At 56.5% G+C, this 26936-nt stretch overlaps 1 protein-coding gene across 1 annotated transcript; it reads left to right on the top strand.

The window, feature by feature from the left end:
- Positions 1 to 26374, top strand: TEX264 (testis expressed 264, ER-phagy receptor). Its single transcript, XM_057555421.1, is given in 6 exon segments — positions 1 to 85; positions 87 to 188; positions 190 to 279; positions 8779 to 9000; positions 21912 to 22080; positions 25780 to 26374. Coding segments are annotated over 6 exon segments (942 nt in total). The 5' UTR covers positions 1 to 19; the 3' UTR covers positions 26073 to 26374.
- The last annotated feature ends 562 nt before the right edge of the window (positions 26375 to 26936 follow it).

Below are 26936 nucleotides of genomic sequence, written 5' to 3'. Positions count from 1 at the left end.
GCGTGGGGGGCACAGAGCCATGTCGGACCTGCTACTCCTGGGCCTGATTGGGGGCCTGACTCTGCTGCTGCTGCTGACGCTGCTGGGCCTTTGCTGGGTACTCAGGGCTGCTGGCCGGGGTGGCAGTGAGTGCTGGCTCACCCCCTGTCCGCAACGTCACCGTGGCCTACAAGTTCCACGTGGGGGCCCTATGGTGAGACTGGGCGGCTTTTCACAGAGAGCTGCAGTGTCTCCCCCAAGCTCCGCTCCGTTGCCGTCTACTATGACAACCCCCGCACGGTAAGGAGCCTCCTGGGCGCTGGCTGGGGTTCTACCCCATGGACAGACATGGGGCAGGGTTTGTTGGGCAAGGGGGTGTTTTGGTTTCTGAGGAAGGGGTGGGAAAATCGTTGAGCTGGCTGTGCACACCACCTCCTCTCTGAGCTTGAAGCTCCTTCCAGATTTAATCTGGACTTCTGCTCCAGACATCCATATGCTGGCTTTCTACTTGTCCCGGTCTAATTTTCCTGGCTTGTCTCTGCCCATGGACTTCTGAGTGCAGGTGGCCACACCACTGTGAGTCCCTAGCCTCTGAGGGGGCCTTGGTCTGTTGCCTCCTCTTCTGTCCCTCCCTCAGCCCCATTTGAAGCCAGCACTCTAAGACCAGGCCATTTCAGATGCTGCCCTCTCTTTGGGGTCATATTTTGTTTCTTTGCCTTCCCTCTTTCAGCTCTCATGCTGAAAGAAGGTGGAATCTTCCAGCCATTATGGTGTCCCCTGGCCCAAGGATAAGGCATTTCTTTGGACATCAAGCTGCCTGGTTGGGAGAGTGCTTTGGGGGCAGGTGGAGCCAGGTGAGCTGTCCAGAATGTCCAAGATGCTGGGGTCAGAGACTAACCTGACATCAGTGGCACCCTGTGGGCATATGGCTGTATTTACAGCCTGTGGTGAATCAGGACTCACCAATGTAGCCTCCTGCCACGCCATGAAGTGGTGCTGCCCACAGCTGCATGGGCTGGCAGCTCTGCCAAGGGTTCTCCAGCCTCCAGCTGGAGCCTCCAGCTCTGAGCCTTGGCACACCAGGCATTGAGAATCCCCAGCTCTGGTTTTCTTGCCTGGAGAGCTCAAGTGGGCAAGGCCTATAGCCTCCATACCATGTGCTGAACAGGCCTCAATGGGGTACTCAGTCGAAACAAGGCTGTGCTGACTCCCTCTCTGTGCCAGGTTCTGCTTGACACCTGCACTCTGGAGATGAACAGACATGGCCCTGCCCTCAGGAAGCTTTGTGTGGTTGGCAAGTCAGCCCTATACAGATGCATCTCCAGCAAGATACTGTGTTCGATGCTCACAGAACTTTGAGCGAGCTGTGGGTTTGCCTCAAGTCTGCCATGGAGGCTCAGAGAGGAGGTCTTCTGTCATAAGTAGAATTTTGCTCTACTGGGAAGGGCCTCCTGGCTAAGGGGAACTGCAAAGTGCAGGCCTGCAGATGTCGGATGACAGAGGAAATGTGGCAAGTGAACACGTGGTGGGCAGAGAAAGATGTAGAAGGGTTTGCTGGGCCAGGTGGTGGGAGGTACAGTAGGTTGGGAGGAAAAGTACAGCACAATTTGCCACCTTTGATTTAGGGAACTAAGCGGATGGCAGGTGGAGGAGAGAAGGAGACGAGGCAGGGGGCCATCGAGGAGATTGGGCTGGGTCTGGGTGAGAGGTGATATGGCCTGGTTGAGGGATGAGTAGGCATTGAGGTTTTGAGGTCACATGGCTCGGAGGTGGCACTAAGTGACAGTCAAGAACACTGGGACCCAAGTGGGATGGGGCAGGCACAGGGCTATGGGAAGCTCCTAGACCAGATGCCGGGCCCCCACCCTTGCAGGGGTCTCTTGTGTAAGTCCCTGTCCCTCCTCTACCCTCCCCTGGTCCCTGCCCCTCCTTCCACATCTGACCCAGTTGGAACCCTCTGCAAGACCTCAGTGGGAGGGATGAGGGTCCTTGCAGCTGCCTCTTTCCTCACCAGCATGTCCTGATCCAGAAGCAGTACATCACCTCTTGAATTGGAGGTGCTAATTCCAGAATGGGAAAGGGCCAAGGCAGCACCGTACCTTTGGGTTATTGCTGGAGGCTGGCTCAGGGAAGAGTGAGATAGAAAAATCCTGGCATGGGACACTCTCCCTATGGCCTCCTGACCCAGCCACCTCCAAGCAGCCCACCATACAGCTCTCCTGGAGGTGTGGTGGACTGTCTGAGATGGTGGGACTTGGGTTTCCAGGGTTGGCTGGGCACAGCCCGACTTGGATACCAGTCTGGGGGCCCATGGCCTGAGAGGACAGACTCAAGGTTAGTAGTCCTGGGTTTTGATTCTGTCTCACCACTGTCCTGCTGTGTGATATTGGGCATACCACATACCCTCTCTGAGCCTCCATTTCCTCATCTGCAGAGTAATGTTAAAAATACCTGCTTATAGGTAGGCTGGCAAGGGTTAAATTAAGTGACATAGGTGAGGCATTCACCCCAGTACCTTGCCCTCAAGAAGTTGTTGTAACAACAACAAAAAATGTGTGGAAAAAACACTCATGCTAATCAGGTGTGATGAGGGGTTGTTAGGCTGGGCACTCATAACCCAGGCTTAGACCCTAGGCCTGGCTGTGACCGTCTGGTTGGCACAGAGAATGAATATATATGTTAAAGTGGCCCCTCTGATCCTGTCCATCCCAGTCCTGGGTCACTCTGGAAGAAACTTGTGTCCCTATTCAGAGCTGGGTCACACCCTCACACCTGCGATGGCTCACCTGCCTGGCAGAGATCCTAAAAGGTTCAGGGAACCCTGGACCCCCAGGCTTCAGGTGCTCATGGCTATCACAGACTATCTGGTCCATAAGGACCTGAAGCCTCTGGGTCCACACTGCTGATATTATAGAGGAGGAGACTTAAGGAGCAGTTAGCAGGAGGTGCGGTACTATCTGAGTTTACTCATGCTTTTTTATTTTCATTTAGCAAATATTTGAGCACCTTGTCTGTGCCACTCTGTCCTGGGTACTGCTGCACAGTGGGGACCAAGGGGCCCAGCCCTCAGGCCGTCTCAGTCGGGGTGGGGGGTGTCAGGGAAGCCTGAAGGACAGGCCTCATCCAGTCCTGGGGAAGGCCAAGAAGCCAAGCTTTCTGCTCCCTAGCTGCCTCCTACAGCGGTGTCCAGCATGGGGCCCTGCGTATTATGGTTCACAGAAGGAAGGGACAGGATATAGGCTGAGCTGTGGAGTGTCCCATCCCCATTCCACCCTCCCCAGCACAGCACAACAGGAGCCAGAACCTGCTTCTCTGAGTGTGGGAGGAAGTGAGGCTATTTCAGGTTCTGTGAGTGGGGCAGTGAGTGACCAGGTGAGAGGTGGCCATGTGCTGTGGGTGCCGCCCACCCCCGTGAGATATAAGACTGACAGCTCCCCAGCCACACCCCTTCCAGGTCTCAGCTGGACAGAAGGAGGCTGGTTCCTGAGAAAGGCCTGGTGAGGCTCCCCTGGTCTGGCTCTGGGCTCAGGAAGTGACACAGAAAAGGGTACCAACAAGGCAAGATTGTGGCGATTGCAGTGGACCATTTCATATGAGATGCTGCTTGAGCATATATATCCTGGAGATGCATATGTATGTCTGTATGTCAGCCAGCCAGCCCTATATTTTGGAGTTCTCATGGGATAAGCCTGTAAGATCTGGGCGAGTGGTTCTTGTGGTGCAGGAGGAAGGATTCCGTTCTTCATCCCTGAGGACCTTGGTGGAGGTGGAGGGAAGGAAGGAAGGAGCATGTGGCAAGAAGTTGACAGACCCTGGCAGTGGCTCATAGGTGTCCCTCTCCTCTCCAGGACACCGCCTTCATGGAGTGTGGCCATTTCCTCTTTTTTTTTTTAAGTCAATGATTTTTTTAAAAATATTTATTTGTTTGTTTGGCTGCACCAGGTCTTAGTTGCGGCACACAGGCTCCCAGTCTCAGCATTCAGGATCTAGTTCCCTGACCAGGGATTGAACCCGGGCCCCCTGCATTGGGAGTGCTGGGTCTTAACCACTGGACCACCAGGGAAGTCTTGTCATTTCCTCTTCTAAGTGCCAAGGGAAGGGGGTGATTCCAGAGTCAGTCAAGGATCTGTCCCCACCTCTCCACCCCTCTTCCCTCAGCGCACGCACACACACACACACACACACACACACACACACACACACACACACACACACACACACACACACACACACACACACACACACACACACACACACACACACACACACACACACACACACACACACACACACACACACACACACCCAGTTCTGTCCTGCCCTTGTATAGTTCTGCCCTCTCTCTCCTGCTTGGACAGTGACTTTTGCCTCTCCTCCTGGGCCTAGTTCCTCTGGGAGCCTTGGGTGTTGGGAAGGAGGTGGAGAGGACCCTGAGCACCTTATTTGATCCTAACCAGTTCTGACCTGTGAACAGGCCCTCGTGGCTGGGCTTCTGTTGCCGTGCCCATGGGTGTGTCCTGTCTGCCAGCCTGGCCCTCCTCCTTCTGCCCCACCCTCTGCTGCCACCGCCTCCACTGCTGTGTTTGGGGCTTAAGTAACCTGCCTGCTTGCCTGCCCTTGTGGGGAGCTCGGCTGAGGCCGGTGGAGCATGGCAGCCTGTTCAGCTCACCTGGGCAAGGCCTAGGAGGGGGTGCTGCCTCCAGGCATGGAGGGGTTTGGGGAGGGGACTGGTGGCGGTTGGGTACTGCCTTTAGTGAACTAGACCACACTGAAGTTTCTTTTTCCCCCTAGTCCACTGAGAATTGGTTTACGGTCACCACGTCTGCAGGGGCTGAGACCAGTAAGAGTTTTCTGACATAGGCCTGTGCCGTACTTCCCCTTCAGTATATGTGGGGATGGTGCCCCCTCCTCTCCCTGGAGGCACTGAGGTCACATGGAGCCTGGGAAGGGGTGGGGTGAGGGAGTAAGATTTCCCAGGATTGAGCCCTCAACTAAGGGCAATGGGAATGTGAGCTGAGCTGATGCTTCCTGGAGGCCCAGGCCATCGCCTACCCCAGGTACCCCATGATTATTTTCTGCTAGATGGAGTCTAGGTTTCTGCTCACAGCAGGTTAACTGTGGGCCCCTGTGGAAAGGTGGGCTGGGTAGTCTGGCCAGGGGGGAGTCAAGGTATCCCTCTGGGTCTGGGATTGGCAGACAGTGCAGCTGTCCCAGTCAGATTATGCAGGTTATGGACCTGGGGTGGCCCATTTCTAGTGAACCCAAAGGCTGGGTTTGGTCTGGGCTAGCTGACACCATTTTTTTCTTCCTGGACCCTGGAATTTATTGATCTTGTCCAGTTTCCAGATTCATTGAGGTCTTGGCCAGGCAGAGACCCTCTCTTCGCTATGACCTCACACAGCAGGGTCAGCAAGGTACTGCAAGGCCTCTCCGGAAGGGGCAGTAGGGCCAGCTTGTACCCGGAAGCTGTAGGTTCCAAGTAGATTGTCCTCTTCTTAGAATGCTAGGACTCAAGAGGCCTCACAGCCTGAAGGAGATAACTCTGGTATCTCTTTCCTAGCACTTTTGCTCTGAGGGCAGATTCTGGATGGGCCTACCTTACTGAAATTGGTGGTGGGTCTGGCCACTGCCCTGTCTCCCTGGTATGGTTCCTTGCTGGTGCTAGTTCTGGTCCAGCTCTTGTTCTGGTCATAGGTACCCAGAGAAATGACTGATACAGGGAAGAAAGGGAGAAGGCAGCTAGAACTAGAAGGCCCAGCCTGCCCTTCGAAGGTCAGGCCCAAATAAAGACATTGTATTGAACCAAGGTGGGTGGGGTTTCTAGCCATCAAGACGCTCCTCCTTTCTGGGCCCTTGACCATCTCATTGGGCCATTCCCCTGGAGGTAGGCCTGGGCTCTCCTGGGAGCCCAGGAAAGCCTTCCCCTGCTCTGAGACCAGCATTGCCACTCCCCAGCCTGTCTTAGGCCCTGTCCTATCTCTTCCTTGCTGGTGCCTGGTTCAGCTGTCTCCCAGCTCCCGCTTGGTATGGGGCTGCTTAGCAGGTGGTGGGCTTGCTGGGTAACCTCTGAGTCTGCCCCTTAGCCACTTGGACAAGGGAAGGGGCAGGAAGTGTTCTCACTTCTGGAATTGAAAAGTTGCTCAGGCAGGAAGGGAGTCCCCGTGCCCAAGATCTCAGGAGCCCTGTCTTCTTATTAGCTGCTTCCCTCCTCCATGACAAGAGTTCCTCCTTTTTCAAGGTAGAGGGAGAGGAGGTTTGCTCATGATGCAGAGCCTGTGCGAGCAGGTTTATGCATGCATGCCTGTACTATCGCTGAAGAACTTATGTGCACAGGATCCTGGACCTTTCCCCCTAGAGGCCTGGAGTGGTGGGGAGGAGGAGAGGCCACCTCCTTACAGTGCAGCACAAGACTGCTCCCTCTGGTGGGCATTTTGGGATCAGAGGGGAGGGGCTGCTTAGTGAGGAGCAACAGAGGCTTTCAGGAGGAGGGTTGAGCTGAGTCTTGAAGGATGGTTGAGTTTCCCAGGCAGAAAGGACTCTGCGGTAGGGTTACGAGGACATTCCAGGCAGAGGAAGTAGCCTACGCAAAGGGAGGAAGCATGGGAGGATGTGGCATGTTTGGGGAGCTGCAAATAGTTCTGTGTGGGGGTGTGGTAGGAGAGGAGGCTGGTAAGGCTGGCTTGCCAGAGCCCGGATTTGTCTCTCCCTCTGCCACTCACATGATTAGTGGGCGCCTGCCCACCTGGGTCTTGGCCCCTACTCAGGCCTAGGGATGCAGAAAAGGAGTGCTAGGTGAGTGTGTGGACAAATCCAGGCAGTGTGTTGTGTGGGCCACCCTGAGACAGCCTTGCATGCTGGCCTCGGGAGTTTCGTCATAGAGGTGAATTGGGATCCATTGAAAGGTTCTAAGCAGAATGATCACAGGTGTTCTGATGCCTTTGGGGGACTGAGAAGGATGTGGAGCTGGAAGGTCTGTGAGGGCTGCTGAGGTGATCAAGACCCTGGGACCCAAACCCGGGCAGGCCAGGTGTTGGAGAGGAGATTATCAATTGACCTTCCATCCATTTCTCTGTTTAACCTGTATTGGATGTTTTGTATAGCATAGGTCGCTAGGGTTAGTTAGGAACATGAAGATGGGCTTTGCCGCAGACACTGTCCCTTGGTCTGTCAGCAGGAGGCCTGCCAGAACCACCTGCCTCTCTGGCCATCCTCAAGTCTTGGGTGTGAATGGGGCAGTTGCACCATCTAGAGACAACAGGTGGTACTGCAGTGCTCTCCAGCACCTCTGGGTAGGGTGGGAGGAGCGTGAGGTTGAGAGAAGTGACTGAGCTGTAAGATTGACTTGATGTGGGTAAGAGTTTACAGCACAGTATTGGAGTCTGTGGGGGTTGCCATTGAGCCACCCTGAGAGGCTCTCCAAGAGGGTGTTTGGACCTGAAGGATGGGCAGGGAGGAGCTACATGTTCAGAGGTTTGGGTAGATGGGCATCCTGGGCCAGTGGTTACTTGTTTGGCCGGTGTCATAGCTACTAATAACTGACAACAAGTATGGAGCACTTGCTGAACCATGATCAGTCCTCATGTGAAGCATCTTACAATTCTGTAAGTTGATATCAAGGAACTGGGGCTTCAGGAAACCAAGGGACTCATCCAAAGCACAGGACTCAAGATTCACACCCAGGCCTGCCTCTCCCAGAGTTGTGGTCCTGACCACTGCACCATATTGCCTGCCACGAAAGCCCTGAGTTATGCTTAATGACATAGGATTCAAGGGGATCAGGGCTGCAGAGAGTGGGAGGTGACCCCCAGGAACTACGCAGAGGTGGGAGTCAGTTCCCAAGTTTCAGGCAAAGTGAGACTCCAAGGACAGGGCTGAATTGGCCAGAGTAGAAAGGCAGAGCAGGGCTGAGACACCCCTGGGGGATTGTTGACAGGACTTGGAAAAGGCCAATGGGAGGGCAGAGACAGGTAAAAATGACTTCACGGTACTGGGAAAGTATGCTGAGGAGAAGAGCAAGTGGAGGTAGAAGGAGTTTAAATTTAGGGATCAGTGGCCCCTGAGTAGGGCCTTCAGATTGAGGAAAACCCAGGATGGAGAGCAAAAGGTCTGTGGTAAGTCTCTTGGATTTAGGAAGAGATACCCCTGGGGGCTGGTACAGATTCAGGTGGCAGGAGGTGAGACAAACTGGGACCCCTTGATACCAGAAGGAAAAGCAAGTGCTGGCCCTTTCAGGCCTGGAGTCAGGCCTAGGAAGTGTTGGAGACTCACGTAGGAGCCCTTACCTGGCTGGGGTTTGTGGGAGCCAGGGGAGGGAGGGGAGCAGAGTGAAGTGAAGTGTAGGTACTAGGGGTCCAGGGAGACTTAGGGGCAACCAGCAGTCTCAGCCAAGAAGGGGCTTGGGAAGTGGGGCAGGGTTTAGGATAGGGTGTGGGTTGGAGAGGAGGTATTGAGGCCCTGTTGATGATGGCTGGCCCTGCCTAAGAGCCTGGGGAAGAGGATCTCACACAGTTTGATCAGCAACCCAGAGTTCAGTTCTGCTTCCTGACCAGCCCTTCTGTGGCCCCTCCACAGCCGGCAGGGGCCTGCCCTGTGCAATGGAGGGATGGATGAGTCCTGCAGCGGGATGCCACAGGCCGGGTTTCAGCAGGAAATTGTCATCTCCATTATGGTGTCTGGGGCTGCGTGGCTTGTTGGAGCTAGTGGTTCTGCCAGGCCCACGCTGGCAAGAAGCCAGGAAGCAGGAGGTCTGTGGGCCTCCTTCCTTTGCCCAACCCTGACACCCCTGCTCTGCTTCCCCAGGTGCCCCCTGAGAAGTGCCGCTGTGCGGTGGGCAGCATTCTGAGTGAAGGTGAGGAGTCACCCTCCCCTGAGCTCATCCGACTCTATCAGAAATTTGGCTTCAAGGTGTTCTCTTTCCCGGCACCCAGCCATGTGGTGATGGCCACCTTCCCCTACACCACACCCCTGTCCATCTGGCTGGCTACCCGCCGTGTCCATCCTGCCCTGGACACCTACATCAAGGTGAGACACAAGTCTGGTGTGTGTGTCAGGGGGCAGCCAGTCCTTTGAGTGGGTTCTGGGGAGGCCTGCCTAGCCTGGGAGGAAAAGGCCATTTTGGGAGGGCAGCACGTCATGGAGCAGGTGCCTGTGGAGCTAGGAAGATGGGCAGAGGCTGCTGGCATTTCTTCCATACACCTGAGACCTCCTGGGCCCCAAGCATCTCCCAGGAGTACGGGTAGTTTGTTCAGAAACCCAGTCCTGTCATTTAAGCTCTGACTTGGAACAAAGACATCCTTAGTGCTCAGCCCCCACTCCAGACCCACCCTGTCCCTATCCTGCTGGGCCCTGCAGAGCAAGGGCCCTGAGACAAACTTTCCCTGTTGTAAATTACTCCTCCTCTAAAACATTTTGTAAACTTGGGTGCTAGGGAAATGACCCCAATTTGGGCTTGGAAGTGATTGTTTATTCATCTGTTCAGCTTGTATTTATTGAGTGTCTGTGCTAGGTGCTATGCTGGATGTGGTGTGAGATATTGGTGCATGAAATAGGCATTTACAGTGAGGTGTGGAGATAGGTAATAACGTCAAACAAAAACGGGACACATGCTAGGAAAGTACAGGGTGAGAAAAGGCGGGGAACCAAGTGCACAGAGTGGTCAGGGACAGCCTCTCGGAGGAGGTAACCTCTCAGGCAAAATCCTAGAAGAGCCCTTGGAGGGGCGGTAAGAATGTTCTAGGCAGAGCTAGGGTGAGGAGCGTGGGTTTGATCTAAAGGCAGTGGGAAGTCACTGCAGAGTTCCAGCCAGGATCCGAGCTGTGCCTGTGCAAGATGGGCTCTGCTGTCATTGGGCAGGGTAAGGCTGGACCGTGGCTCATGGGGGCCGGGTGGAGGTGCTTTGAAGCTGTTATGAATCCTGCCGTGCATGGCGGCAGCTTGGGCTGGGGCAGTAGCTGTAGAGATGCAGACGAGGGTGGAGACTGACAATTTGTTTTGGAGGTAGAACTGATGGATTTATGGATGGGTTGGATGATGGGAAGGGGAAGGAGTGGGAGGAGTCACAGGTTGCAGTCCCCTCTGGGCAGGGCAGGTGGGTGAGCATGTAGTGGTGCTTTCTACTGAGGTATGGAGGACGGAGGGAGGAACTGGTTTGGGGGGCCAGCTCTGTGGGCTGTGTCGGGGGATCTGCCTGAGGGACATCTTAGTTGGGGTGTGGAGTCCACAGTGATGTGTGTAGTCTGGAGCTCAGAGAGGATTGGGCTGGTGAATATGTTTGGTGACATGAACCTATTGACAGTATTTGCCCTGGAGGATGGCTGAGGCAGCAGAGTGTACAGAGGGCATGGCCATTGTGGCTGGGATCAGGGAACAGGAGAAAAAAGTTAGCAAGAATGTGAACTTGGCGGTTTTGGAAGAACCTGGTGGCTTGTTCTCCAGAGCAGCTTGGGAAAAGGGACAGGGCCTTGGTGATGGAAATGGGAGCTCAGACATGTCCTGGTTAAGTGTCTGGTATCAGGGCTTGGGAATGAATAAATGGGGCCCTGGGTCACCAGCTGTGGCCTTTGTGGGCAGAGACAGGAAAAAGAAACAGGAGGGCTGCTGTGGTAGGGAAGGGGCATGGGGAGGATGGAGGAGGATTTCCTTTGTGAGCTGGAGGTTGGCAGCCAGAAGGGTGCTGGGTGTGGGGTCGGGCCGGAGGCTAAGGGTCAGGGTGAGGCAGGAGGTGGGGGAGCTGGCTGGTGTTGAGGGCAGGAAGAGAGACATCAGTGCCTAAGGCCTGCTCATCATTTCACCCAAGGAAGGGCTGGTGTGTGGTGTCTCTGGTCCTGTCTGTGTCATCCTCAGCTTCAAGGGCCAGTCTGGAGGAGCACCCCTGGGAAGAGACTTTCTGGGTTCCAGACCTCAGAACAGGACATGTGGTGTGGTGGCGAGCAACTCAGCCACCACAGCCTTTTCTTGGCTTCAGGGATTTATTTTTAGACACCTTTGTCCAAATTTCCTGGCCCCTGACAGCTTCACAAGTTGCCTGGTTTTGACGTCACCTCTTTGATGAAAGCCCTTCCTCCTACCTCCTCCTCCCGTGGGAGCTTGTCAGCTGTGCTCTGGGCTTGATTTTCTTGGAGTTGGGGCTGCAGCAGGGGGCGTACCATCCTCTCTCCTGCCTGTGATGAGGAAGCCACAGGTGCGGGGCAATGCAAGGGGCTTCTCAGGGATGTCTGCGAGGCGTGCTGTGTGGGCTTGACCACCAGCTGGGAGAGTGAGACAGATGCCGGGCTGCCCTCAGTGGAGGCATGGCCCAGGTGCTCTGCTGGTTTTGGGGGTGGGGAACAAACCCAGGTGAAAGACGAGGAAGGGGCCGGTTCTCTTTGTTGGTCTCAGCCTGCAGTGGACAGGGGGTGGCCCTGTGCCTCTCTTGGCCTAGGTGACAGAGAGAAGAGAATGTAAGGCTCGCTCTCACACCTGCCCTCTTCCTCACTGCCCTGAGACCAGAGAAAAGAGGCTGCTAATGAGACTCTGGGTGCTCCTGACTCTCCCAACCGTGACAGCTGGCTGCCTTTAACCATGCGTGCGTGCGTGTATGTACATGTTACGTACATGTGCGCGTGTCTTTTTTCTCCACCCCACTGGCTTCTCTCTGGATCTGAGGCTGGGTCTGCTGTGGAGTTGCTTCAAACGCAGTGACAGCAGCCCGTCGGCTTTCTATTTCAGGAGGGGTGAGGGAGGCAGTAGCCAAGAGGAGGGGAGGGAGGACTTGGCAGGCTCACCTGCTTCCCCAGAGGCTGGGGCGAGGGGTGGAGGTGAATGATCTCAGAGCTTTGGATGAGGGCGGTGGAGAGCAGCTGCTGTTCCGGCAGTGGCAGATGTCTGAGACTGGGACAGGATTGGTCTCACGGGACAGCAAGGTCCTGGGGGCTCTCTGTGAGGAACCAAAGACAAGCATTTGTCAGGGCTCTTGTGGGGATTCTGGAAGGATGGCTGGATCCCAGCTTTGTGGTCTGTGTGGCAGCCCCTGGCTCTCTGGCCAGGCTTCCCCAGCTTGGCAGCCTGGCAAGCTATAGGGGCTGGAACTCTGCCTTTCTCCATGTAAACCACTGGGGGCCCCAGGCCAAGCACTCTGGGACAGCAGGTGTGTGAGGGTTCCCTGCGTTCTGTGTGACTGTTCGTCTATGTGGAAGATGCCCCAGCTTTGTCAGGCCGCTCCACCAGGGTCCAAGGAGTTAGCCTCCAGGGCAAGAGGAGACCACTCCCTGAGCCCCAGGAAGGGGGTTCTTCTGGCAGCTGAAGGAGGGAACTGAGCTTCCTTGAAATTGCAAGGCCACAGAGGAGGTGGGACCCAGATGTCAGCCCAGAACAATAGGCAAAGGCCTCAAAATTCACCACAAGGTGAGACCAGTCTTAATGAGCAGCCAGGGAAGTCTTGGGGTACATGGAGCAGACCAGAGCTGAGTGCGAGGCCTGGGGTCCCACATGTGAGATTGTGTGTGAGGTCCCTGAGCTCGGTACTTGGCTCATATCTGTCTGCAGTTGGCGAGGAGATCACTGAGAGTGTTAGACTGGCCAGCCAAGACCCCCGTGCCTGACTTCCTTCCAACAGGATCTATGATCTTTTCCATAAACCCCCTTCCCCAGGGTCTCTGCTTTCCCCAAGTTTTCAACGGAGGTCTCCTTGTGATGTTTGGGCATCTCCTGAGTTTAGGGAGACACAGGGCATTGTCTGTGTGGAGGCTGGTTGGCTGGGTAAATGCAGGCAGGCCCTGGAGGTCAGATAGTGGCTCTTTCTCCATAGAATTGGAGAGGTGTGGTAGGCAGAGCAGGTACAGTGAGCCAGTGGGGGAACCTTGGTGGTAGAGTTCAGGGATAGCTGGGTTGATAGGGCTGTTCTACTAGGGACAGCTGTGAGCAGGGACCCCAGACCTTAGTTCTCAGACTGCTCTGGGGGCCGGAGCCTAGGGGCTGTGCTAAGGTGCCCCCGTGGCTGGCAGCCAGGGATAGGGGGCTGCACTCAGACCTTTACCTGCCTCAGCTGGAGTAGCTCTGCGTCTGGGTTTTACACATCAGATGACCTCCTGAGCTTTTGTTTGGAGGAGGATGTTTGAGACTTAACTGGTTTGAAAACCTCTGTCCTAAGAGGGGTACACCATTGGGCAGATGCCTCCTCCACCCCTGGCCAACTGTATGTCTGTTCTAGATGCTGAGGACGCCGTGGCAGTTGCAGTGTGAGTGGAGCTGGGAGGTGCCAGGGCTCATCCCTTGTGTAGGCAGGGGCAGGAGGGGTTCCCAGAAGAGGCACTTTCTGGGGGAGCTGGAAGCTGGACCTGGAGGAAGCCCTGGGGAGTGTCACGGTGGAGATTTCCCTGGAGTGGATGTGACTGAATTCCCGAGTGGTGGGTGATAGGCTGGCAGTGTCAAGGGACAGCCAGCTGGAAACTAAGGAGCGGGGGCCTCAGCTGCCTCAGCAGGGTGCCTGCAGAAGTGGGTCATCCTGTTGAGCGTGAGCGGGGAGGAAGCTCCCAGTAGCATGGTCAGAGTCTGGGTCCTGCCCAGTGCCTCACAATCTCCTGTGTTTGTTTTCCCTCAACCTGTCTGGGTGACTTTGAGGGAGTCAGTGATGGGGGTGGTTTGAGTCCACACTGAGGCCAAAACACCAGTAGGGAGCAGGATGGTCCTGGCAGTGGGAATGCAGGTAAGGAAGCCCCCATGGGATATGAAATTTGGGGTCATCTCTTTCCCTGCCCATCACCTTTGCTGAGCTAATGTGGGAGAGTTCCCGAGCTTTATTTTTTATTTTTTTAAATTTATTTATTTTATTTATTTTTGGCTGCGTTGGGTCTTCATTGCTGCGCGGGCTTTCTCTAGTTGTGGCGAGCGGGGGCTACTCTTTGTTGCGGTGCGTGGGCTACTCATCGCGGTGGCTTCTGTTGTTGCAGAGCACGGGCTCTAGGGCGCACGGGCTTCAGTAGTTGTGGCACGCAGGCTCAGCAGTTGTGGCTCGTGGACTCTAGAGCGCAGGCTCAGTAGTTGCGGCGCACGGGCTTAGTTGCTCCGCGGCATGTGGGATCTTCCCGGACCAGGGCTCGAACCCATGTCCCCTGCATTGGCAGGCAGATTCTTAACCACTGTGCTACCAGGGAAGCCCCCCGAGCTTTATTTTTAATAAGGAAGGCTTTCCTGGTATCTCAGCTCAGTCACTTACTCTGCAGTTATTTACTGGGCCCTCTTTTGTGTGGCATTGTTTGGGGCATGGAGGAACCAGCTAGGAGGCAGGCATAGGGTCCTAATCAAAGCCAGCATCCCCATTGTTTTACCAGTAAGGACAGTGAGACCTAGGGAGGGGAGGTTACCCAAGGTCAAGGGTTGAAGCAGTGGCCAAGTCCAGACTGGATCCCCTGGGCAGAGAATCACTGATGGCTACATGCCTTTTGCCACTCTGCCCTGTCCATGATTGGGGCTGGGCCCAAGAGGCTGAGGACTGTCATGAACTTGGGATGCACTGGGAGTGGTACCCAGAGTGGGCCTGGGATAGCAGCACTGTGTCCTAACACCCACTTGACCCTCTGTTTCCAGCCCTGCTGGGCAGAGTCAGGGGCTGAGGCTGTCGATTTGGGAGCCTGCGGGGGGAGCCAGAAGCAAAGGGCAGGAAGAGCCTGGCTGCCCATTTTCCCAGCAGGGACTCATTAAGGTTTACCTTGGCAGCTGTTCTGGGCACAGGAAACAGCTGCTGCAGGTGCCTTATTGGTCCTCATGTCCTTACCCTCAGTGAGGTAGAGACGGCTCCAGGGCCAGCTTACCTGCCAGGGCTGTGACCTGCTAATTGGCCTGCCCCAGTTCAGGGAGGAGGGTGTGCTCAGTAGCACCAGGACCTAGGGCTGAATGATAAGCCCCCAGAACTCTTTCCTCCCACCATCTCTCCCAGCCACAGGGCTTAGCCTAGGGGGAGTGGGGTGGGGAGGGGAGAGATGGATTCACTGGGAAAGGCAAAGCAACCTTTGGGGGTGGGGAAATTTGGGCTGAGCCTTGAAGGATGGATAGTGTTCTCCAAGTAGGAAGGCAGGTCAGGCAGAGGCACTGACGTGGGCATGGCTTTGTGTATCCATTGTGGCTGGAGTGCAGGGGAGGAGCAAGAATTTGGGCCCAAGAGATGAGGCTGGGTCCTGCAGGTTTTAGGGAGCCACTAATGGTATGTGATCAGATGAGTGACAGCATCCAGGCTGGCTTTGGAACAGGACTTGAGCACTGGGGGATGGAGAGGAAGAGCCAGAGGCCACAGTCAAACTCTGAACGAGAGTAACAGAAGTTAGCAGAGAGTAGCAGTGACTCTCCATTCCCAGATTTCCCTGGGCCAGGAGGAGACCCCCCACCCCAATTCCACAAACACACACCAAGGCTTGGCTTCCCTGACTCCCCTTAGGAAGTTGCCCCTGGATGTTGAGGTGTGGGGACCCGCACAGGAGGCTAAGGCTTTCCCCTCTGCCGGCCTGGGGCCCTGGATCTTGTTCCTCAGCCTCTCAGGCTTCACCCCTCCCCACTCCCCTATCCCAGTAATGAAAGCACAAAGCCAGCCTTTGCTGGGGCGGGCGTGGGAGCCACCACTCTCGAAATACCAGCTCAGATATGGTAGCTTGGCAGCCCTGCAGGACCCTGGGGGCTGAGGCTTGTCTGGATGGTGCTGTGGGCTTGGGCCATCACCAATCCAGAGAGAGCCTTTTTCCCCAGGCAGATGGGCCTTACCAAGGAAGGATTCTTTTGCTCTTTTCCAGAGAGCTTGGGATTTCAGGAACAAGGAAGGAGGAGAGATTCTGAGGAGGGAGATCCCTCCAGAGCAGAACAACTCTGCCTTTTAGTGGAGCCCTCAGATCGGGAGAGGCTGTCTGTCTGGTTATGCAGACAGGAAACCTAAGGCTCCAGAGGGAAGGTCTTTCCTGAGCAGCAAGTGGAGGTACCAGTCAGAGATGAGAAGTTCAGGGCCTTCTCCTCCTCCCCTACCTTCTGTCTTTCTCCCCACCTCTCCGTCCCCACTTGCCCAGCTGTCCTTCCCTCTGGCACTTCCTGATTCCTCTGGCTCCCAGGTGCTTGACTTCATGGCTCCATCTGCACCAAGCAGCCTTCCTGCTGCTGGATAATCAATCAGCAACATTTTCGTTGGCTTATAAGCCGGACTGGGCTCAAGGTCCTTGACTGCACAGATGCTGCAGACAGCAGCAGGATCTCAGAGAGGGATGGGCTGTGGAGCCTGCCATGGCAGCAGTGTCGTCTGGGAGGCTGTGGCTCCCCTTCCAGATTTGGAAGGGAGAGTGTTAGGATCCCAGGTCTGAGCCCCCGAGCTCCCCGTGTGGGTACTCACCCCCACACTCCCCAGCCCTCTGCTCTTGCTCCACAAGGGCTCAGAAGGCCAGAGCAGGGCTGAGCTGGGGTTGAGTATTGGCCTTCTGGACCCTGGGGAAAGGCTGGGTATGGCTGCAGATCAGGACCTGCCCGGCCCACCCAGGTATTAGGATGCTTAAGGGCCTGTGCCCCCTGTGCCTGCTTAGAGGGAACTACTCTCCCCCCTTCTCAGTGCCCCAGCCCACCCTGGTCTCCACTGCTGCTGAGGCCCCCCTCTTGGGCTGCCCAGGAAGCCAGGGCCTGGGTGAGCAGGAATATGAGCAGAGGTGTAAATTGCATGGCAAGCTGCCGGCTCTGAGGTGAAAATGAAAAGTCTTCAGGCAGCGGCGGCAGCAGGCACAGCAGCTGGGGTGCCAGGCACAGCGCCCTGCTCTCCCTCACACCTTCCCCCTTCTGCAGTCTTCCCCAGACTCCCACCCAAGCCTTGCTTCTCTGCCATCCCCTCCGCTGCCATTTGGGGTTGGGGTGGGCTCCCAGTTCGGCCCTGGGCTAGACCTGACCCCAAGAGGGCCTTCATCTCTTTCTTCCATTATATCTTCTAACTGGCTGATCAGTGCACAGAAAAATGGGCTGTGCTTTTGTTAATTTTGTGAGCTTAATATTTTTGGTAGTTTCTCCGTTGATTCTGTTTGGGTTTTTCAAGTGTACAATTGTTTTATCTTTAAGTAATGGGGGTTTTATTCATCTTTTCCAATTCCTCACTTATTTTAAGATCATCTATTCCAATCTCTTTATTTTACAGTTGGGGAGATTGAGACCCAGGGAGAAGCCACCCATTTGTCAATAGCTAGGCCAAGGCTCTGGGCTCCTGCCTGGAGCTCTTTCTGCCACTTCCTTCCCCCTCTGTCCTGTCCCTGGCAGCCCCATCTCATTCCTTTTCTCCTTTGCCTCTCATTTGCAGAGCTTTGGGCCGTCCTGCTCCAAGGGGGAAGGATACTCACCATCCCTTCTGCAGGCTCTCCCTTGCTAGCACTGCAGCATCCCCAGAGCTGTCTCCTGCTGTCACTTCCTGCCCCACAGACAGGCTTAGGTTTTGGTCCAGAGGCTGTTGAAAGGCCCGTTGGGTATGAGAGGGAGTCTGGGAGAGGGAAGTTGACGGAAGTTCCTGGGCAGAATAATAACAATGTGCCACATTCCAGCAGCAGCCCCCGCTGCGCCTCCCCCATCACTTTGCACATTCGATGCAGACCAGCTGCCTAAGGGGCCTCCAGGGTCTGAGCCCCCACTTGCAGGGACTGCTATGTGCAGGCGGGTGCACATCAGTGTCTGTGTAATTAAAAATGAGCATGCCTCACTTCACCCAGTGAAGAGATGCCATCACCTCGGGTGGGATGCAACAGCTGTTTGCTGGCTGTGTGGCTGCCCAGCTCTCCAGCCTGGCGTGGAGGGACAGGTAGGACTGGGCCACTCAGAGTGAACAGGAAGACCCAGGACCCCTCACTTCAGTGAGACAGGAAGTAGAGGGCTGTGACGGGGTGGAGATTGATAGAGCAGACCTCATCCCTTTCTGGGCCTAGAGCTCATCTAGGAGATGCATGACCCAGACCTTGGCCTGCACCCATTGCCTTGTCCTTTTGGGGATTTGAGGCCACATAGCTCTGAGCAAACCCAGGATCTGGGCAGCCTGGGAATGGGATCCACCCTGTCTCCCGCCCTGGGTCTGACCTCTTCTGCACGTCGCACTCTCCCCACCCCTAGTCCAGGCCAGGGCACAGGTTGATGGTTTGAGAGCAGAACACCAAACGAGAGTAGTTCAAGTCCTCTCTCTTTCTTCCCTCCTCCCCTCTCCTAATTCAGTAAGAACTACCAGGGGAGGCACTGTGGGTCCTGTAGGGAAACCTTGGCTCGGCATATGCCAATCTGGTGCCTTTGCAGGAGCCCTGAGCTGCACCCCACCCAGGACATGAGCTCAGCCTGAGGTGAGGAGGGAGTGTGTGGTGTGTTCCCAAGGTAGCCAGGGCAGTGACACCATGGCAGCCTTTTGTGTGCTGCTCCTTCCCTTGTCTGCCAGCACCCCTGTGGGGGGTGTGAGCTGGTGTTGGTGCAGGAGTGGCAGGGGGAGTGCTGGTGACTGAGGTCTCCTGGAAATCCCTGCATTATGGGTGGGTCCCAAGTCCAACTGTTGTTTCTGTTTGTGGAAGCCCCGGGGGGAGGGAGGCCTTGGAGCTGTGTCTGAGGGACTGGAACTCTGGAATCCAGTTTCTGGCAGTTCCTAGTGGCACCTTGGCATGATTAGCTAACTTCTTCCTGTCAGGCGGGGAGGATTATAGACATCTGCATCTCTCCCACCTTGGAGCAGGGCTTTGTGATCCCCTTGAGTCTGCGTGTGGGAATGAGTTGCCCTGGCTTGTGGCCTCATCAGATAGCCCATGGCTTCAGTGGCCAGAGCAGGTTCCCCTGTCCTGGTGATGCTTCCTCAAGCCTCTGGCTGTCTGGTCTGTGGGAGGGGTTGTGCCCAGGGCTGGGAAGACTCCAGGCCCATCCAGTCCCCTTTCCCCAGCAGTACCAGCCCAGTGTGGCATTGGCCTGGTGTCCTTGGCAGTCAGTTCTCCAAGGGCTCCCTGAGGCTAGCTGAGGGAGAGGCAGCTGGCCTTGCCTTACTTCGATGATTTTCCAGTATTTACCAGGTCATCAACACGCTGCCCGGGCCACAGCTCCTGCTGTGCAGAGAGGACCTGAGAGCTGGCCCATGGCTATCCTCTCTTCCCTCAGAGACTGCACCTGGCTGGGAGGGAAAGGGCTTGTTCTCTCCGCCTGATCACTTAGGGACAGGGCATATGGCTAGTCCTGCCCCCACGCTCCATCCCCAGCCCCGCACTGAACTCATTCTTGGTCAGTAAACAGAGCGTGGAGAGGGATCTCAAGGAGAGGCTACAGGGACAGTTATAAGCCCCTCCCCCTGTCTATGGGCCTGGGTTGGAAGTTTCTGCCTTTGCCTTCTTCCTGCCCCTTCTCTGCCCCTGAGTCTGAATTTTGACAGGATCCGGCATGTGTTAAAATGATTTGGGCTGAGCTGTCAATGAGATTTTAATTAGCTCCATGCCTCTCTCCAGTAGGGAGGGCCAGGGTCCCCCAGGTGGCTTGGGTAGGACTGGGCTGGGCTCAGATATTAGGCTGCCCCTCCAGGGGCCTGGGGACAGGCTTGGGCAGCTGGCATTCTCTGTGTGGGATGCTGTGAGGAGGAAGGGCTGGGCAGGGAAGGAAGGGCTGGGTAGCCCCAGGCCACAGTTTTCTCTCCCTCCTCTGTCTCCCCTGTTCCTCTGTTCTCCCGGATGGCTTTGAGATGAAGGCGACGGCAAGGATGGAGGATGCAGTTTCCATGGCAACGGGGCTGTCCACAGCCAGGCAACTTCAGAACCGGGCTCTCCGGAGGAGGCAGATGCACAGAGCAGCCACAGAGAGCTGCCTCCCGCCTGCCAATGAGGGGGCTGGCAGAGCAGTTGGCAAGGGTGGCTGCTTGGTGCTACCCACCCTGATGCCTGGCCTCCAGGAGAGGGTGGAAAGGGCACTGCTCCCTCTTATCATCCCTGTTACTTCCAAAAGGAAAGCTAGGCAGGTGGCTTGAGTGTTGGCGAGGGTTGTCCCTGGAATTTCTGGGTGGGCACAGGCTCTGATTCCTGGAAGCATCCCCAAAAGCCAACTGTCTTCAGCCCTTGAGAGATGGGCCTCCGGGTAGCTGATCGCCTCTCAGCAGCTTCCTTTTGGACCCTTTGAATGCCCAGAACATGGAATGCTGGTGAAGGCCATGCCCTGATTGGGTTCGGGGGCCCTTTCCCTCTAGCTATCAGGGAATGACCTGGACCTTCTTCAGGGAGCCTCCCTGACCCTGGCCTCGTGACCCAGTTCACTGAGTGGGGTTCAGGTTTGGCAGATGCTCGCTCCCAGGTGCTGGCATTAGAGGGGCCCCAGAGCCTGGTAGCTACTCATTCCTGACGTCGTGTTCTTGTTCACCCTCCTCCTGAAGACCAGGGCTGGGGTGGGTGTGTGGGCAGGTGGAAAAGCAGAGGCAGCCATTGATGTGTTTGGAGATGGGAAGAGCTGGGGGCATGGCCTCATTAGATGGCCAAAAGAGCACCCATGTTAGCAAAGAAGGTCAGACTCAAACTATCAAAAATAATGACTTTCCTTCACTGCCCCTGGAGGTGTGAGGGCTAGGGTGTCCCACTCTGTTCGAGCGCACAGAGACTTAGGACGAAAGGCCTTGCCTCGGTCACCCGTGGAGTCAGAGGCCGAGCTGCAGCTAGACCTTGGGCCAGGACATCCACCCCCATGTGGCCTCCAACCGACTGCTGAGGGCCCTGGCTGGATAAAATAAACCTTCCTTCCCTCTCTCTCCCGGGGGCTCATTTTTCTCTCTCTTCACTTGCTTCAATTGGAGGGGGGTTCCTCAACCCTAAGCGTGGCCAGGCAGGCAGACAAGTGGAGTCCTGGAGTGGCTTCTCCCCACCAGGCAGTAAGTCTCTCATTACCGCTAAGTGGAAGGCTCATTTCAGAGCTCTTGGTGAGAGCCGGGCGGGTGCTATAAATAGCCGTGTTGTGAAGGTTGGCGGGTGAGCAGTGACAGGGCAAGGTCCTTGCAGTCATCTTAGTGGATAATTGTGCTCCATTGCAGGAAGAGGGGCAGGCTCAGGAGCAAGATGCACTTGACCCCTGTTCTGGTTTGTCTGCCTGTCTCAGGGCAGCTCTGGCATGTGTCTGTGCCCCTTTCACACACACTGGGGGCTACAGAGCACTGGGTTCTGTGTTCAGGCAGAAGGGAGTGGAGTGCCTGTCTACACGTGGGGCCCTATAAGCTGGCACTTCAGCCCATGGGGAGTTGGGCAGTGTCCAATATTAGATCTACTTGTCTTGTCTGTTCCTCCAGCCTAGAGTCTGCCACCTCCCCCTCGGCTGAAACTCAGGACCCAGGTCTGAGAAGGGGTGGGAACCAACCACATCTGATAGTCTCGGAGGTTGGAATAGACCTGAACCAGCAGGGGAATGGGAGTAAGAGAGAGGTTTAGCTGGCCTGGAGCTGCTATTCAGGGTTAGTCAGTAACATGTCTGCAAGGGCAGGGGCTAGAGGCCTGAGAGGCAGGGGCACTGCCTCTCCTGATATTGGCGGGTCAGTCAGCATTGTCCAGGGCAGAGAGGAGGTCAGGGCCATGGGATCCTGAGATGGCAAGTCTGGCAGGTCAGACCTTGGCTTGGCTTGGGTGCCTGGGGCCAAAGACTGTGGGGTCCCTGTCCTAGGGTAGTCTGGGGTACTAAGCTTCATGGCTCTGTGAGACCAGTGCTTTCTGGAACAGCCTTTTGGTCCCAGGATTAGCAGTGCCAGGCTCCTGGGTTCTTTTAGCACCTGTCCTAGGACTCCCAGGTCCTCAGACCACTGCCCCCTGGAGTATGAGGCCCTGCCCTTAGGATGCTGTGTGGGTGCCTCCGGGAGATTGGGGCAGGAAGAGGAGCCAGCCCCCTGGGAGGGAATAAACAATAGACAGTTCCTGGGGCCACTCAGGGACGTGTGGGTCAGAGGCCATGTAGGGCTCATTCCGCCTTTCGCGCTCTCCCACAAGGAGCGGAAGTTGTGTGCCCACCCACGGCTGGAGATCTACCAGCAAGACCAGATCTATTTCATGTGCCCACTGGCACGGCAGGGAGACTTCTATGTGCCTGAGGTGAAGGAGACAGAACGGAAATTCCGGGGCCCTGCGGAGGCCAGTGATGCCCAGGTGGATGGCACAGGTACGGGGCAGGGGTGTTGCAGGGGGAAGAGGGTGGGGCCTCCTCCCTGGCTGGGTGGCACTGTGGGTGTCCAGGCAAAGCTTGACAGAGGTGGAAGAAGGGACCCGTCTACCCACGTGCTGAGTTACCTGTTCTTAGACACGCAGATCCATGTAGGTGTGGCTTCACACGTTACCCCTGGCAATGCAGATACAAAGACCCTGCCTGGATTCCCTTCAGATGCAGCAGGAGTACCCTTGGAAACACAGATCACAGACAGCTGGATGCTCATGGGAGGGGGCTGAGGCTGCTCAGGAAAGGCATCACTTGGGTGGGCTCATCAGGAAGTGAGATTGGCTCTGGATATGGAAGGTAAGGAGAGGAACAAGGTGTCCCCCAATATGGGGCCCCACCCAGAGCCAGCTGCTTTCTTCCTTCCAAAGAGGAACAGGGGGACTTCCCTGGTGGCCCAGTGGTTAAGAATCCACCTGCCAATACAGGGGACATGGGTTCGAGCCCTGGTCCGGGAAGATCCCACATGCCGCGGAACAACTAAGCCCATGCGCCACAACTACTGAGCCTGCGCTCTAGAGCCCACGAGCCACAGCTACTGAAGCCCATGTGCCTAGAGCCCGTGCTCTGCAACAAGAGAAGCCACCGCAATGAGAAACCTGCACACCACAACGAAGAGCAGCCCCTGCTCGCCACAACCAGAGAAAGCCCACGCGCAGCAGCTAAGACCCAACGCAGCCAAGAATAAATAAATCAATGAATCAGTCAAAGAGGAACCAGAGAGCATGCAGAGGGGAGCCAGGAGATCAGCGCCCTGCCCCTTCCATCAGAGCCAGCCTTCCTACCCCAGGTCCAGGCCAGTAGGTTGCTTGCCTGCTCTCAGCCCACCCCCTTTCGTGACCTCTCGTGACCCTGAGCTGTCCCCAGGGGCAAGGGGACCTGCTGGTAACATCCCAAGTGGTCTTAGAGGGTCTAAGGCTTGGCCATGCTTCTGGAGCCTCATGTCACTCTGGAGGTCCATGACCTGTGGGAGTGGTACAGGGCTGGGAGGAGAGTGACTGTCCCTCTTCACCTCCTGCTTTAGGAGACTCCCTCTGTCCATCCAATCTTCAACAGCCAAGGTCACCCTGAGAGACATGTGTTGGTGGGGGCAGGGGGCGGGTACTGGGAGGCAGCCTTCACTCCCTAGGGGCCATGTCCAACAGAGTTAACTTCATCTGCCACTTAATTACCTCCATGGGGCACTGCTTCCACCAGCCTGGTAGTGCCTGGCAGACACTCTTCAGTGCCCCTACTGTGGGCACAGGACACGCTACAAGGTCAGCAGGCCAAGGCAGTCCCCAGGGCAGGAGGGGAGCACCTTGACCTTCTTTCAACCTCCCTTGGCTGCCTGCACCCCCTTTCTTGTCCCCCCCCCCCCAGCTCCCCTTCCAAACACCACCTGCCAGGGTGTTGAAGGACTGCTTGGCACCCACTACAGCTGGCTGCAGCCTAGCTCCCATGCCCCCAGCAACTTGGCCTGTCCTACCCACCAGCCTGCCCATGCACTCCCTGGAGTGGAGGCAAGGGGTCTGCCCTCCTCTGATAGGGTCTGCCCTGGCACCTGGGGTGGACTCTGGGTGTCTGCCTGCCAGGTGCATGCCACTTGCGCAGCGGTGTACGGTGGATGCCTGTCTGCCCAAGGCTTGGCCTGTCCCTGTCTGCCTCCCTGCTGTGGCCCCCGCTTGGGCTGGAGGTGAAAGGGGGTGATTAGCTGCCTTGCGCCTGTTATTACATTGATGTATTATTTAGCTCCAGAGAGACGATGAATATTTGATCTTCTTGCACTGGCTGTGGGCAGTGGAGGAGGGAGGGACTGGGGTGAGGTGGCAGCTTCATTCTCTGCCTCAGCAGCCTTCGAGATGTAGGTGCTACCCTACCTTGCCTGGCCTCTTCTGCCCTGGGACACAGACCCAGGACTCTGGACTTCCTCCTGTGCAGACCTTGATGGAGCTGGAGGGTTGCCACTTCCCTGCCTTGGACTCCTTTGCCAGAAGTGTCCACATGTGCCCAGGGGCTGTCCTCATCCCAGCATGCTGGTCCCTGGCCTGAAGGGGCACCCCTGGGCTCCTTCCTCTGATCATTCCTAGCCTAGGAACTGGGAGAGGGAGGAGGCAGCTAGCTGGCAAGCAGGCAGGTTCCCATACCTGGGTCCCAAGAGAGCCATTTGGGTGGGTGGGAGGATTGAACTTAATGGGGCCAGGGAGAAATTATCCCCTTCCTTTGCTCCTTTCAGGCCTGTAGCCTCTGGGGCACCAATCATTATTTAAGGCAAGAAAGAGGGGCTGGATTCCTGCCCCAGGGTCAGAGGGAACCACCTATAATTCAGGGAGTAGTCCTGGCTCACTCTTGAATACCTCCACTCTGGGAGCCATGACTGAGGCCCCAGCAAGAAGAGGGCCCTGGGCCAGCAACCTGGCACTTACAGGGCTCATCTCATCTCTGTCAGTAGGTCCCAGAGGTAATCTTGGGGCCGAGGAGGCTGAGGGAGCAGATCCCACCCCACCCCACCCCACCCCTCACCCTGGGCTCCAGCTGAGGTTCAGTGAAAGTTCCAGGCCAAGTCCCAAATGCCAAGCAGTCCCCAGCTGTGCCGGGCTCGGGGCTCAGTCACCATGGAGACAGGATCTGAGGAAGCTGGCCCACCCGTCACTTTCTGTGATGTTTGATAGCTGCCCCCTTCCCTCTCACACAGGAAGGAAGGCATATCCACCTTCTCCCAATCTGGATTCCTACGCACAGTAGGCCTGAGCTCTTTGCTCCTCCTTGCCACCCCCAACTACTGTCAGTGCCTCTGACCTGAGGAGGTGAATTGAGGGGCTGCTCCTGAACAGGGCAGATGAACCTGCCCTGGAGGACGTGTTGGGGGTGGGAGGAGCAGGCTGGGAGAGATCTCAGGGCTCTCCAACCACTTGCAGAGTGCTCCCATGGTCCCTTCTGCTGCTTTGTGGCTCAGGAGCCACTAGTGGTTGGGGATGGGTAAGGACTCCTCTGGGGTGACCCAGGCATAGAGGAAGGAAGTCCTTAAAATGCTTTGTCCCAACACCATCCTCCCATGTAATTGGTCGAGGATTTCTCAGGACTTCTCCATCCCACTCCTGCCCCAGCCTCCTCCTCAAACTGGGGCTCAGTGTGGGCCAGAGGCAGGGATATGGCTGCCCCTTGGGGAGCCCTGCATGGGGGAGGGACACAGGAGAGCAGTCCTCCTGGTCAGTTCTGCTGTCCTCAGGCCTTATGGGCAGTGTTCTGGCCTTGGAGAAACCTCTCTCCAAGCCTGAAATGGGGGATGGAGGAGGGGACACTACTTAAATCTCTTTGTCCTACCCTCAGCTCCTCAGGTTGGGGCTGAATGGTCCCTAATGGACTGTTGGGGGCTGGGGGGCAGCAGGCTTTGTGGGAGTGCAGGGAGCTGAGGCTAATTCAGCGTAGGGAGAGGAGTATACAGCAGGCTGTCCTCCTCCCTCCCTCCCTGTTCTCTCCCTCTGCCCTGCCAGTGCAGCTCAAGTCAGGGCAGAGGGCAGCTGGAATGAGCCTCTTGAGCCAGGGGCAGCTTTATTATTCATGAGCACACTGTGTATGCTGAGTTGCTGGGCTGGTGGGAGAGCCTCAGTCCTCTCCCTGGAGGAGGGGGTGGGGGCCGTAGCTAACCTGTGCTCCCTCTTCCTCCAGGAACTGACACGATGAGTGACACGAGTTCTGTAAGCCTGGAGGTGGGTCCTGGCAGCCGGGAGACTTCAGCTGCCACACTGTCCCTTGGGGTGAGCAGCCGTGGCTGGGATGATGGTGACACCCACAGTGAGCACAGCTACAGCGAGTCAGGTGCCAGTGGCTCCTCCTTTGAGGAGCTGGACCTGGAGGGCGAGGGACCCCTGGGGGAGCCAAGGGTCGGCCCTGAGGCTGAACCCCTGGGGGTTGCCAAGTGGCCCCGGGAGCCCAGTACCCCTGAGAAGGGCGAGGAGTAACCCACAGCCTGCACATTCCTGTGGTGCAGTTGCTAAGGAACTGAGCAGCCTCTTCAGTCCTCTTCTTCCTCCACCTCCCGGGCTCAGGCTGGGGCCAGGGGTCTCAAGCGGACCTGACTTCTACTGCCCTGGGCCTCTGGCTAAGCCTTCTCCTCACTGCCCTCTCAGCTCCCAGAGCCAAAGGAGCTGGGACTGTTGTCGGCACCCAGCCCCCGGGCCTGCCACCCCTGTTACATCTTTTTTTCAGATTCACATTGGAGTTTCCAGGACCCAGAATAAAGCAAATGCTTTTCTTTGTTTCACCTGGATTTGTACTGTGCATTTGTTTGTTCCACCTTGGGGAACCCAGAGTGGGCAGGAGCACCCCCAACCTGAGGAGAGGAAGGAACTTGGCCAGGTACCCTGGGGTGGGGTGGGGTAGGGGGAATTGGAGGCCTTTCACTCCCTGTTCTTTGGCCCCACTTGACAGCTGCCCCTCCATTGCAGCAGCCCCAGAGGCTCCCCCAGGCTGCTGGAGAGCAGGCAGATCAGGACAAGGGGTGTGAAAGCTGAGCATGGGGTGCCCTCTGGGGCTTAGGAGTGGGGAGCTCACAGCCTGCCTCAGTCTGCTTCCAAGGGATGCCTTTGTGTCTGTGGCTAGAGTGTGCCTGTGCTGACACTGTTATCTGTCCAGCCAGTGAGGACATCCCCACCGTGCCTGCCAGTGGCTGTGTATCTGTGTGTGTGCATGCGAACACACGCATGCCTTTGGTCTTTTATGTGTAACCATGGATGGGTTGGGTCATGGTGGTCCTGGGTGAGGCTTTGCCCAAGTGGGCATCAGGATGTGATTGTGGCTGGGCGTGGCTGTATTTGTGTGGATGG

The sequence above is a fragment of the Balaenoptera acutorostrata genome, chromosome 10 (genome assembly GCF_949987535.1).
Source record: "Balaenoptera acutorostrata chromosome 10, mBalAcu1.1, whole genome shotgun sequence".
NCBI lineage: Eukaryota > Metazoa > Chordata > Mammalia > Artiodactyla > Balaenopteridae > Balaenoptera > Balaenoptera acutorostrata.
This window is presented reverse-complemented; position numbering and strand designations above follow the sequence as displayed.